The sequence below is a fragment of the Sorex fumeus genome, unplaced genomic scaffold, assembly GCF_029834395.1.
Source record: "Sorex fumeus unplaced genomic scaffold, SorFum_2.1 ptg000047l, whole genome shotgun sequence".
NCBI classification, from domain to species: Eukaryota; Metazoa; Chordata; class Mammalia; order Eulipotyphla; family Soricidae; genus Sorex; species Sorex fumeus.
The window spans coordinates 1,495,269-1,507,249 of record NW_026606104.1 but is presented as its reverse complement, the minus strand read 5'-3'; the positions used below and the strand labels follow the sequence as shown (position 1 = coordinate 1,507,249).

Here is an 11,981-nt window from a genome sequence, read left to right as displayed (position 1 = left end):
TTAAAAAAAAATCTCAGGGCTAGGATGAAGGAGATGTTACTGGGGCCTGCTCGAGGCAATCGACGAATAACAGGATGATTGTGATTGTGATTGTGATTGAGTTCTCCTCAGGAGCCCATTGCCCCAGACAGGAAACCCTCCACATTCACCCAGGCAGGGGTGCTTCTCTCCTCTCAGCCTGAGGAATTTTGGGGGCAAGAGCTGTCTCTCACCCGAAATAACTGTCTTCCCAGGTGGGGCCGGTTCTGTCTCTGGACCCAGAGCAGATGTCCAGGATCATAAACTGCCAATAGCCAGGAATGTTTACCAAGTAGCTTTATTCTTGTCGCCCCGACCATCCTTTCAGCAGGCAAGCGTGGCACCGGCACACACACACATGCACGGGCACTCAGGCACACATTCGAGCTGTCTACTCTCAGCTCTGCAGTCAGGCCACCTGTTCTGTGGGGGGCGGACCCCCAAGGGAGGAATACCGCCTGTGCTCCCTCTAGTAGAGGTTGTGCTGGGCACAGTAGTGGGCACACAGTTCGCGATGGTACTGCAGGTGGTAGTCCTTCACCAGCTTGCCCAGGATGTAGAGGAACTCCTCAAAGCAGATCTGGTCATCTTGATTCTTATCTGCTGCCCGGAACAGCTCCGCGATGTAGTAAGGCTCCTTCCGGCCCTGAGAGGCAGACAGGCTGAGAGGTCAGTGACCCACTCTCCCCCCGCCCCCCGGGCCAGGACTGAATTGGTGAAAGAAAGAGCAGGGAGCTACATGATGCTGTGGGCAGAGGACTGGCGGGTAAGATCTCACCACTCATGCCATGAAAGGATCTTGGAGTGCAACAGCATCAGGCTCAAGAGCAAAGGTTCGGGGCTGGCACGATAGCACAGCAGGTAGGGCGTTTGCCTTGCATGTGGCAGACCCAGGTTCAATTGCCGGTATCCTATATGGTACCCCGAGCACTGCCAGGAGAGATTCCTGAGTGCATGAACCAGGAGTAACTCCTGTACATCGCTGGGTGTGACCCTCCCCCCCCCCCAAAAAAAGAACAAAGGTGCAGTGGGCACCACAGCTGTCAGACCAGGGGCAGTACGGGCAGCAGGGTATACAAGTGGCCACTGTTTGCTGCTTGCCTTTCAATAGCAGCTGAGAGGAAAAAAATCAAGTAGCCTGGTGCTTCCAGACACACTTCATGCCCCGCTGCAGGAGCTGGCTGCTCAGACCTGTCTCCCAGGCTCTCTGCAGGAACGGTGACACCCAGTGCAGTCCCTCCCTGGACTTTCTGCCCTCACACAGGGAGCACCTCCAGGACAGAGTTCAAGAAGCCTGTTGCATGCACCCTTAATCCTAGGGCAGGGCCAGCAGCAAGTGGGTGAAATGTCTAGCTAGCTGGGGCACATGCTTGGAGATGCCTGTGACACTTCGTGTGTGTCCGTTAAGGAAGGTACAGTATTGGGGGAAAGGCAAAGTCCAGGGCCCTGGAGCCACTGGGGGGTCCTGGAGCAGGTGTCTCTGAGGGCCATGGTGTGGGGGAGGGCATCAGGGAGGAAAGCAGTGCCTGAAGTGTAGGAGCAGCATGAAGAGTTGGAATCAGAGCTCAGTAAGACACGGGGAGCATGGGGGCGGCGACAGGGAAACAGGTGTCAGTGAGGTCTGGCTGGGGGACACAAGGACCCCAGTGAAAATCCCTGTGGAGGTATCAGGGCAGGAAGTTGCTGCATCTGGGAGCAGCTCAGCCCTGCCAGTGGCTCCCTCCCACCCCCCTCTCTACTGCAGATGCTCCCAGAAAGTCTGCAAAGCTCACTGACTGGACAACAGCTGCCAGCTCCTGCTGTGGGCTGGGACGCCCCCTGACCAGCAGCCCCACACTGTCCCTAAAGTTATGACAGACTCCCAGTCCTCCCAGTTTCCTCTGTGACCTCACAGTAACATTCCAGTAAATGAGGGCATAATGATTTCCAATGGAACGGGGTGGGGGGGGGGGGTGCAAAGTGACCACAGGGGGCATTTTTCCTGGAATTCAATGGCCTTGTGCACTAGAAATGACATTAGAGACCCCATTTGGGCAACGGACAGTGACACACAGACCCTCCTGTGACATTTGCGGTCCCCAAGAAGCCCACTCAGGATTTGACCTGAGTGGGGAGAAAAAGCACAAGCTGGTGGGGCTAGAGCGATAGCACAGTGGGTAGGGCATTTGCCTCGCACGTGGCCGACTTGGGTTCAATTCCCAGCTTCCCATATGGTCCCCTGAGCACCGCCAGGAGTAGTTCCTGAGTGCATGATCCAGGAGTAACCCCTGTGCAGCTCCAGGTGTGACCCAAAAAGCAAAAAAAAAAAAAAAAAAAGCTCATGCTGGACTTCCAGTCTGATGCAGAGGCTCCAGCAGCCCCTGGTGGCGTGTCTACCCCTTCCCCCCACATCCCACTCCCACCCAGCAGGGGGGATCCTCCCTGGGGCTGGGGCTGGGGCTGGGGCCCAAGGGGAGGGTAGGCTGGACCCCAGGTTGAAAGGGTAGATGTGGGGTTCCATGAATGGCCAGAGGGGCTGAGGGGTGGAGACAGGTTGGGGGCCTGGTGTCTCAGGGAGCAGGAAACACCATGCTCTGGGGTTAGCGCCAAGCGCCAGGGATTAACAGTGCTTGGTCCGGAATAAGGCCAGTCAGGGAGTTTCGGAAGAGGAAAGAACAGGCCCTGCCAATGGCCTCACTCCCACCCTGTCCTCTCCCTCAGGCTCCCCGGAGGAAACTCTGGGGAGGGAACTGCACTACAGTTCTCTCATCAAAGCAGGAAGTCCCACCGCACCCTCGCTCTGCTCTCGTGCCTGGTGCTGGTGCACTCTGGATCCTCTCACTCAGAAGGGGTGAGTCTTACCCGCCACCTTCATTGACCATAGCTCAAACAAGTACCGTGGACCCTTCTTTTCCCCACTGGCCCAAGCCACGTACCAAGCTGTCCATGAAGCGGGGCACATTGTCCAGGAGCAGGGCCTTGAGCTCATCCAGGGACAGCGTCTCCACGTCCCCCTCCCGGGCAGCATAATGGTGGTAGCAGTGGATGATTTGGAAAAGGGATTCCTCCACGGGTGTGTCCATCAGAGGAGGTGGCTCCACCCAGGACAGGGGGCGACACTGGCACTGTGGGCAGGCAGCTGGGGTTAGTAGAAAGTCCAGGAGGAGAAACACCAGGCTGGTCAGGCACTTCCCTCAATGATCTTCTTTTTCAGCTCATCACCTTTCACGTCCAGTGACTCCTGCCGTTAGGGCTCTGAATGCCTGTCTGCAGGGAGGTATGGTCTGGGGACTCAGGACAAGACTCTTTCTGAGGATCACAGTTGTGATCTGTTCCCCACATCCCTTGCCATGCTTGCATGTGCACACTTGCACGCGCTCGTACACACACACACACACAAACACACACACATACACACACACACACACACATACATGCCTTCAGCTTAGCTTAGACCCTAAGTCAAGGGGCTGGAGCAATAGGATAGCAGGTAGGGCGCTTGCCTTGCACAGGGTTTGGTCCTCAGCATCCCATAGTCCCTGGAGCACTGCCAGAAGTGATTCCTGAGCACAGAGCTAGGAGCAAGCCCTGAGCATCACTCAGTGTGGCCCCCAAACAAACAAACAAACAAAAGGGCCTGAAGTAAAGAATGAGAATGAACTTAACTCTGAAGCAAGAAGCATTTAACAATGAAAAGGTTAGCATTGTTAAAGTAGGTAAGCCCAGCAGAAGGTAAGATCCCTATTCTTATAAACCAATATATTGATATATCCCATCAACACCATGTGTTGCAGTATTAACATAAAGATGTTACCCACACCCTTCAGCTCTGCTTGACGAGCCCTTCTAGTCTTCCTCTCTTCAATGGCTCCCTCCACTACCTTGTGTGCATCCCTCTTGGAAGGGGTCTGCACACCATCTTCTGGCCTCTTTATCCCTGTGTCCCTGTAGCTCTCTCAGAGCCTCTGTGCTGGGTGGGATTTTGCAGGAAAGTCGGGCACCTATCCTGGTATGGGGCACACAGGTGAAGGACTAATACCTTGCACCCTCTGCTCCCCACTCCCTGTAGAAGAGACAGGAGACCTCTAATTTTGTGAAGACAGAACTACCCTCTCAGGTCACCTGCAGATTCTCTGCTGTTACGAACCAGTCACAGAGACAGGGGGGTTCCCACAAATATGGATTTGACCAGACACTGGGTGAAACCCTTGATACATGATACCTCAGATACATGATACCTCAGAGATGTAGGCATCAATCACCCCCATTTCCTGAGGAGAAAAAGGAATCCAGAGAGGTACAGTGAAAAATCCCAAACTTAGAGTTGATCCAAACCAATGTCTTTGGCAACTGACCCTGAAGACGGGTTTTTAATGAGGGTCCCAGACTCCTTGGTGACATGGTTGGCATGTGGACCTACCCTGTGCAAGGTCTGGCCAGCAGACGCCTCTGCTCCTTGCCAGAGCCCAGTCCCACAGTCCAGCCTAGTCCCACAGTTTTCTCGAGAGAGCTGCTGACCTGCGGCTGTTAGGCGTGGCTGCTCCGGGTCCACAGCTCTGGCCAGTGGCGAGTCTTAGAGATCTCTGGGCGCTCAGGCAGGAGGCAGTGGAGTGAGCAGAGGCCCCACCACCAAGCACCACATGCTGCTGTCCTTTGTCTCTGTCCAAGACACAGCCAGTGTTGTGACTCCTCATGGGTTCATCAGCAACACAAAGGAGCCTTAATTGCATTCCTGAGCTGATGTCACAGGACACCAACTTCCTATGATTAACTCAACTGGTTTCAAGGACTCACCTTCCCTCAGAGCCTGAGGAGCTGGTCTGAGGATGTGGACCTGCAGATGGTCATGGTTTCCATCTCTGGCCTCGGAGCCCCTCCCCCAGCTCCAGGCTTGGGTGGTGTCACACAACTTGAATACATCCTCTCCAGGGTGTACTCCCTTAATTAATGAGCCCCCTGAACTCCATAACCCTTCTGCAAATTCATCCAGCAAATACTTCTGGAATATCTATAGTGTACCAGGCTCTCTCTGGGCACTGGAATGAGACTTGGGGCCAACTCAAAGAGTCGGGATGTGTGGTGGGGACAGATTCACACAGGAGTACCGTGTGCTGTGAATACTATTAATTCTGTGACATGGGGCAGGATGTCCTGGGCACCCAGAAAGAAATCGTGTTTGCCTGGAGATGGAGGAAGTGTTCCGTAGAAAGATGATATTTAAATTAAGAGAAGAGTCCATTATAAAGGGAAGCCCAGAGACCAGTCAGAGAAACCAGCACTGACAAAAGTGTTCAGTCGGCTAGGGTGGCGCTGGGAACTGGCTATGAAAGTTAGCAGGTTCAAGCAGGACTTGAGCACTTAAAGACACTGGAGAGGCAGATTGGAGAACAACTGTGAAGGCTTGTATGCCAGCACAAAACAGAGAACAGAGACTTTGTCCTGTGCACAGAAAAAAAAAAAAAAGCAAATAGTCACAGTCACGGTTCATTGGTTTGCTCGAGTGGGCCCAGTAATGTCTCCATCTTGAGACTTGTTGTTACTGTGTTTGGCATATTGAATATGTCACGGGTAGCTTGCCAGGCTTTGCCATGCGGGGGAGATACTCTTGGTAGCTTGCCGGGCTCTCCAAGAGGGGTGGAGGAATCGAACCCAGCTCGGCTGGGCCAAGGCTATAAAAATGTTTGGGTAAACATGAAAGCTGGTAACTATCTCACGGTGTTCAATAAAATTTTAAAAATAAATTAATAAATAAATGTTTGGGTGATAAACAGGAAGTAAAGCAGTAGAACAGCTTCTTTGTTTTGGGGCCACACCTGGTGTGCCCAGGGGTTACTCCTGGTTCTGTGCTCAGGAATTACTCCTGGTGAGGTTCCAAGGACCGTATGTGATGCCAGGGATTAAACCCAGTTTGGCCATGTGAAAAGCAAGTGTTCTACTTGCTGTGCTATGGCAGCCCTTTTGAAAGTTTTGTTGTAAATAATCAACTACAGTGGAAATTACCCTACCACTCTAAAGTGGACCAGAGATCTAGGCTGGCCTCCACAAAGTTGCCCCCCTGTTCTCAAGGCAGGCGTCCAATCATCCTTCATCACAAGCTCTCTTTTAACCAGGCTCTGAACCTCACCACTTTGTCCCCATTCAACTCCCTGGAAAGGGGTGCACAGGCCATTGAGTAAATATTCCAGAAGGTGGCGACAAAAGTCAGTTCTTTTAATCAGAGAATCATCTCGAAGTCTTCAAGAAAAAAAATTAGGGAGCTACTTCGGCTAAAATCTTTAGTTGACTAGAGGACCCGTCATCTATCCCACGTTTTTCTTGACAAATAAGGACTTCATCAATACACTTTTTATGTTTCTAAAATAAAAATAGAGTTCAAATTTCTTTTTTTTTCTTTTTGGGTCATATCCGGCGATGCACATGGGGTTACTCCTGGCTCTGCACTCAGGAATTACCCCTGGTGGTGCTCAGGGGACCATATGGGATGCTGGGAATAGAACCCGGGTCGGCTGCGTGCAAGGCAAATGCTCTACCCGCTGTGCTATTGCTCCAGCCCCCTAGAGTTCAAATTTCTTAAAGGTAAATCAATTTGGCAATGCCAAGTTAGAGCTGCAATGAATTTTAATAAATACCTTTGATTTGGGCTGCAGCAATGGCACAGTGGGTAGAGCATTTGCCTTGCACGCAGCCGAGCTGGGGTTCAATTCTTCCACCCCTCTCGGAGAGCCCGGCAAGTTATCTCACCCCCCTAACCCCCCACCCCCAGCAAAGCCTGGCAAGCTACCCATGACATATTCGATATGCCAAAAACAGTAACAACAAGTCTCACAATTTGTTGTGAGACGTTACTGGTGCCCGCTCGAGCAAATCAATGAACAATGGGAGGACAGTGTTACAATGCTACCTTTGATTCAACCATCATTCCCATGGGAAATTACAGGGCTGACAGGTAATAGAGTGGGTAAGGCACTGGCTTTGCACAGGTCTGACCTGGATTTGATCCCATTTGGTCCCCGAACACTGCCAGAAGTGATTTCTGAATGCAGAGTTAGGAGTAACCCCTAAACATTGCCAGGTGTGGCCCCCAAATGAACAAACAAAAAAAGCAACTGATGCAAAGCAGTTCATGGGGAGCCAGGGAGGAAGCTCAAGTGGGAGAGCACATAACTCGCACATGCGAGACCCTGAGTTTGATTTCTGGCACTGCTGAGTGTAGCTGTGCTAGTCCCTGAGCACCATGTAACCAGGTGAACACTGAGTTTTTCAGGCCAGCACTGTTAGACTGAGCATCTCTGAGAGTGCTCTCAGGTTTTTTGAGCAATACTGAGGATGGCTAAGTGCCTTTGGAAGGAATAAAGCAATACATGAAGAAGTATTCACTGTTGCAGTATCTATAGCCAAGAAAGAAAAAATAAAGTAAAAGGCTTCAGAACACCTAGTTAGCAAATCTGGGATGCCAATCGATCCATGGAAAATCACCAGATTTCTCACTTCTAAAGAATTCCATCTCTGACCCACACAGTTGGGGGACAAGTAAGGAATTCATGTTGTGCCCCTCTTCACCTGCCTTTTGCTCAGTTTGGGATTAAATGACCCCACATATGCCAGTACATGCCAGTTTCTTCCCACTCACCTGCATTTTTCTATTTCATGTTGTGATGTGAACATCTCACAATCAATGCTAGCCTGCTTATTGGCTTATTGATAAATATAACAGTGATCATTTGTATACATCAAATTTTGTTTATTAGCTCATTCTTGGTAAACATGTAAATTTCTTTAAGTCAATCCATTCTAGTAAACTCTTCCTTAATAATGAATGATATTTAGAGTTTTGCTAAAATGCTAGGGAGACAGGGGGCAGAAATGAATTGACATATCCAGCCCCTCCATTAGCCAATATGTTTTCTGACTAGACCAGAGATATCACCCTCTCCCTACAACCACATGAGATGCCCAAAAACACCAGATTCACCACAGCTACACACATGCCAGGGCCTAAACACAGGCATCACAGCTGCAGTGAGGCACCAGGTGCCAGATATAGGTGGGATTCCTGCAACCATGACTTAACTTTTTGATGGTGGAAACAGGCTAGTTCCCTAGCCATCTACTAAAGCTAATATACAACTCCCAATGCTATATTCACTATATAAAAGTTTTGTCAGTGAGATTTATGCCTTCCTGTCCCTTCAGATTGCTGTTTGCTAAACTTTAATTTCAATTTGAAGAAATCTCTTAAATGATTTTTGTAAGACAGGTCTAGTGCCGATAAACGCTCTTAGTTTTGCTTGTCAGGAAAACAAAAAGAAAAGTCCCTAATGAATTAATAGATAGGTTCTACGAAACATTTTAAAAAGAAAAAGAGAAATCCTTTACAATTTTTTTAATTAAAACATCGTGATTGACAAAGTTGTTCATAATACAGTTGTTTTAGGCACACAATGTTCCAACCCCAGTCCCACCACCTGTGTGACCTTCCCTTCACCAGTGTTTTTGGTTTCCCTCCCACCAGCTCCCCCACAAGTGTTTCCCCCAAAACATATATGTAACAAATTTATTGCATGTTGCTTGCTCCAACAAAATTTAAAGGAGTGGCAAATGGAATTATCAGATAATAAATGAATAAAAGTCAATTTGTGATGGATGATTGATTGCTAACTGATTTAACTTATATAGACAGTTACATAGTTTAATATAATGCCTATTTTCATTTTCATAAATAAGTTTTCAACCCTGGCACCTAAAATATTAAGTAAAGTAAAGTCCCTCCTGTTGATCATCGATTTGCTTGAGCGGGCCCAGTAACGTCTCCATTGGAGACTTTGTTGTTACTGTCTCTGGCATATCGAATACTCTCGGTAGCTTGCCGGGCTTTACGTTAAATTTTATTTGGACTGGAGTGATAGCACAGCGGTAGGGTGTTTGCCTTGCGCGCAGCCAGTCCGGCTGAGCCGGGTTTGATTCCTCTGCCCCTCTCAGAGAGCCCGGCAAGCTACTGAGAGTATCTTGACGCACAGCAAAGCCTGATATGCTACCTGTGATGTATTGAATATGCCAAACACAGTAACAAGTCTCACAATGGAGACATTACTGGGCCCACTTGAGCAAATCAATGAACAACAGGAGGACCGTGACCGTAAATTTTATTTTGTACTTGGTTCTCATTGTGGTAATTATCTTGTCTTATCTGTCATTAATAAAATTTAAAAACATCATTTCTACATTAATAAGTAAAAGATTGCAACAAAAATCTCTATGGATGGATTTGAAACCTGGACTTGGCTTTCTCCACAACAGGTACCATAGGGGGTGTGGCCTCTTCAGACATGGATGTGGCTTCTGTAGCAGTGGGCATGGCCTAATTTTGAGTGGTCGACTGCTCACGCAGCTGCAAATAATCTACTCATAGCCAGCAATCTCGTGTAACATCTCAGCTGCCATATCTCCACACCAACGTGAAGAAACAACACAAATCCCCACTACGTGGAGAGGATGAAGAAAAGAGTCTAGAAGCCTCAGTAGGTGCTACTCACCTAAGGGACCTCTCTGAGAAAAAATTCAGATATGAAGTAATGAAGTTGTTCAGTGAACTCAATGAAACAGTGAGACAGATATCCAGTAAACTGAAGGAGGACTTGAAAGAAACAATGGATCGGACAACTGAGAAAATCCGGAAAGAAATGAGAGCAGAAATTGGAAAGCTATGCACAAAAATGTCACGAATAAAAGATTCCATAGATGAAATATAAAACTCAGTCTGTGCCCTCAACAGTAGAATGGCCACAGCTGAAGACAGAATCAGTGAGCTGGAAGATCAGTTGCACCAAGCCAACAGGCAATAACGAACAATGGCAAGAGACCTCAAAATAGCTCTAGAGCAAATCAGAGTCCTAGAAGATTATTCCAAGAGGAGCAACATTAGAATCATTGTAGTACCAAAAGGTCAGGGAAACAATTCCAATGAAAAAGCCACAGTTAAACAAATCATTGCTGAAAAGTTCCCAGAACTGGACAATGCAGCCATTCAGATTCAAGGAGCCCAAAGGGTGCCAGCTAAAAGAGACCCTAACAAAAACACTCCAAGACATGTCATAGTTAGAATGATGGATGCTGCGGACAGAGACACAATACTGCAAGCAGCAAGGTCAAAGAAGGAAATCACATATGAAGGAGCACCCCTTAGATTCACAGCAGACCTATCAGAGGAAACCCTCAAAGCCCGAAGGCAATGGTGGGATATAGTTAAAAAAAAAAAAAACCTCACTGAAATGAATACTTCACTAAGAATTCTCTATCTGGCTAAACTCTCACTCAAACGCGAAGGAACGGTACACTATTTTGTGGGTAACAGCAGCTCAGGAACTTCATAGACTCAAAACCAAACCCAAAAGAAGGGCTAAAGGGGCTACTATAAGACAAGACAAACTCTACAAGCACAGCAGACCCTTACAGAAAGATGATACAAAACCCCATAACAATAATCTCTCTCAATGTCAATGGTCTAATTTCACCAATTAAGAGACACAGAGTGGGAAAATGGATTCAGAGACAGAACCCAACATTCAACTGCCTACAAAAAAATCATCTCAACGGTTAAAACAAACACAGACTCAAAGTTAAAGGATGGAAAACAATTCTGCAAGCAAACAGCTCCCTCAAAAAAGCTGGGGTGGCCATACTAGTATCCGACAACATAAATTTCAGGTTGAAAAAGATTAGAAGGGACAGCGAAGGCCATTTTCTATTCATCAAGGGATATGTACAACATGAAGAAATCACGCTCTGAAATGTATACGCATCTAATGAGGAAACAGCTAAATATTTAAAACAACTGCTAACAGATTTTACGGAGGACGTTGATAGCAACACAAAAGTAGCTGGAGACTTCAACATCACCTTCTCACCTCTGGATAGATCAACAAGAACTAAACTCAGCAAGAAAATATTGTCTTTGAAAGAAGAAATAGAAGAGAAAGGGCTTATAGACCTATACAGGGCTTTACACCCCAAAAAGAAAGAATACACATTCTTATCCAGTGCACACAGAACATTTTCCAAAATAGACCATGTGCTAGGACATAAAACATACCTCAATAGAATCAGGAAGATAGAAATAGTATCATCAAACTTTTCAGACCACGATGCACTGAGAATAGATGTGAATCACACACAGACACGGAGAACCAAACCAAACACCTGGAAATTAAACAACTCATTGCTGAACAACGAGTCAAGGACGAAACCAAAAGATACCTGGAAACAAATGAGAATGAAGACACGAGCTACCAGAACCTATGAGATGCAGCTAAAGCCATGTTAAGGGGAAAATTTATAGCTCTGCAAGCATTTCTCAGGAAGGAAGAAAGGGCCCACATAAACAACTTGACTTCACAGTTGAAGGTCTTAGAAAAGGATCAACAAAAGGAGCCCAAATCAGGCAGAAGGAAAGAGATCATAAAACTTAGAGCAGAGGGACCGGAGCGATAGCACAGCAGGTAGGGTGTTTGCCTTACACGCGGCCGACCTGGGTTTGATTCCCAGCATCCCATATAATTCCCCAAGAACCGCCAGGAATAATTCCTGTGTGCAGAGCCAGGAATAACCCCTGTGCATCGCTGGGTGTGACCCAAAAAGAAAAAAAACCTTAGAGCAGAAATCAATGACATGGAAACCCCCCAAAAATCCAAAAGATCAATGAAACCAAGAGCTGGTTCTTCGAGAAAATAAACAAGATAGATAAACCACTAACAAGACTCACAAAGAAAGAGAGAGAGAGACAGAGAGAGAGAGAGAGAGAACCCTAATAAACGAAATGAGAAGGGTGATATCACAACAGAAACCAAAAAATTCAAAAGATCATCAGAGACTACTTTAAAAGTCTGTATGCCACGACACAAGAGAACCTAGAAAAAATGAATAAATTCCTGGATTCATATAATCTCCCAAAGTTGAACCAAAAAGATCTGAAATACCTGAATCAACCT

The 11,981-nt window shown here is 47.5% G+C and overlaps 1 protein-coding gene across 1 annotated transcript; it reads right to left on the bottom strand.

Moving 5' to 3' along the window:
• Positions 1–487: 487 nt before the first annotated feature.
• Positions 488–9,352, bottom strand: LOC130031440 (protein S100-A15A). The gene is made up of 4 exons (XM_056122787.1): positions 9,299–9,352; positions 4,236–4,268; positions 2,934–3,122; positions 488–664 (listed from the first exon to the last, which is right to left on the bottom strand). Exons 1-4 carry the CDS (start codon positions 9,350–9,352, stop codon positions 488–490), a joined length of 453 nt encoding a protein of 150 aa, XP_055978762.1.
• Positions 9,353–11,981: the final 2,629 nt, after the last annotated feature.

Coding starts and splice junctions, on each gene's coding strand:
- LOC130031440 (XM_056122787.1), bottom strand. CDS start 9,352: ATGCCCACTGCTACAGAAGCCACATCCATGTCTGAAGAGGCCACACCC. Junction 3,123..4,235: donor TTGATGCCTACATCTCTGAG/GTATCATGTATC, acceptor GCCTGCCCACAG/TGCCAGTGTCGCCCCCTGTC. Junction 665..2,933: donor CCCGCTTCATGGACAGCTTG/GTACGTGGCTTG, acceptor TCTGCCTCTCAG/GGCCGGAAGGAGCCTTACTA.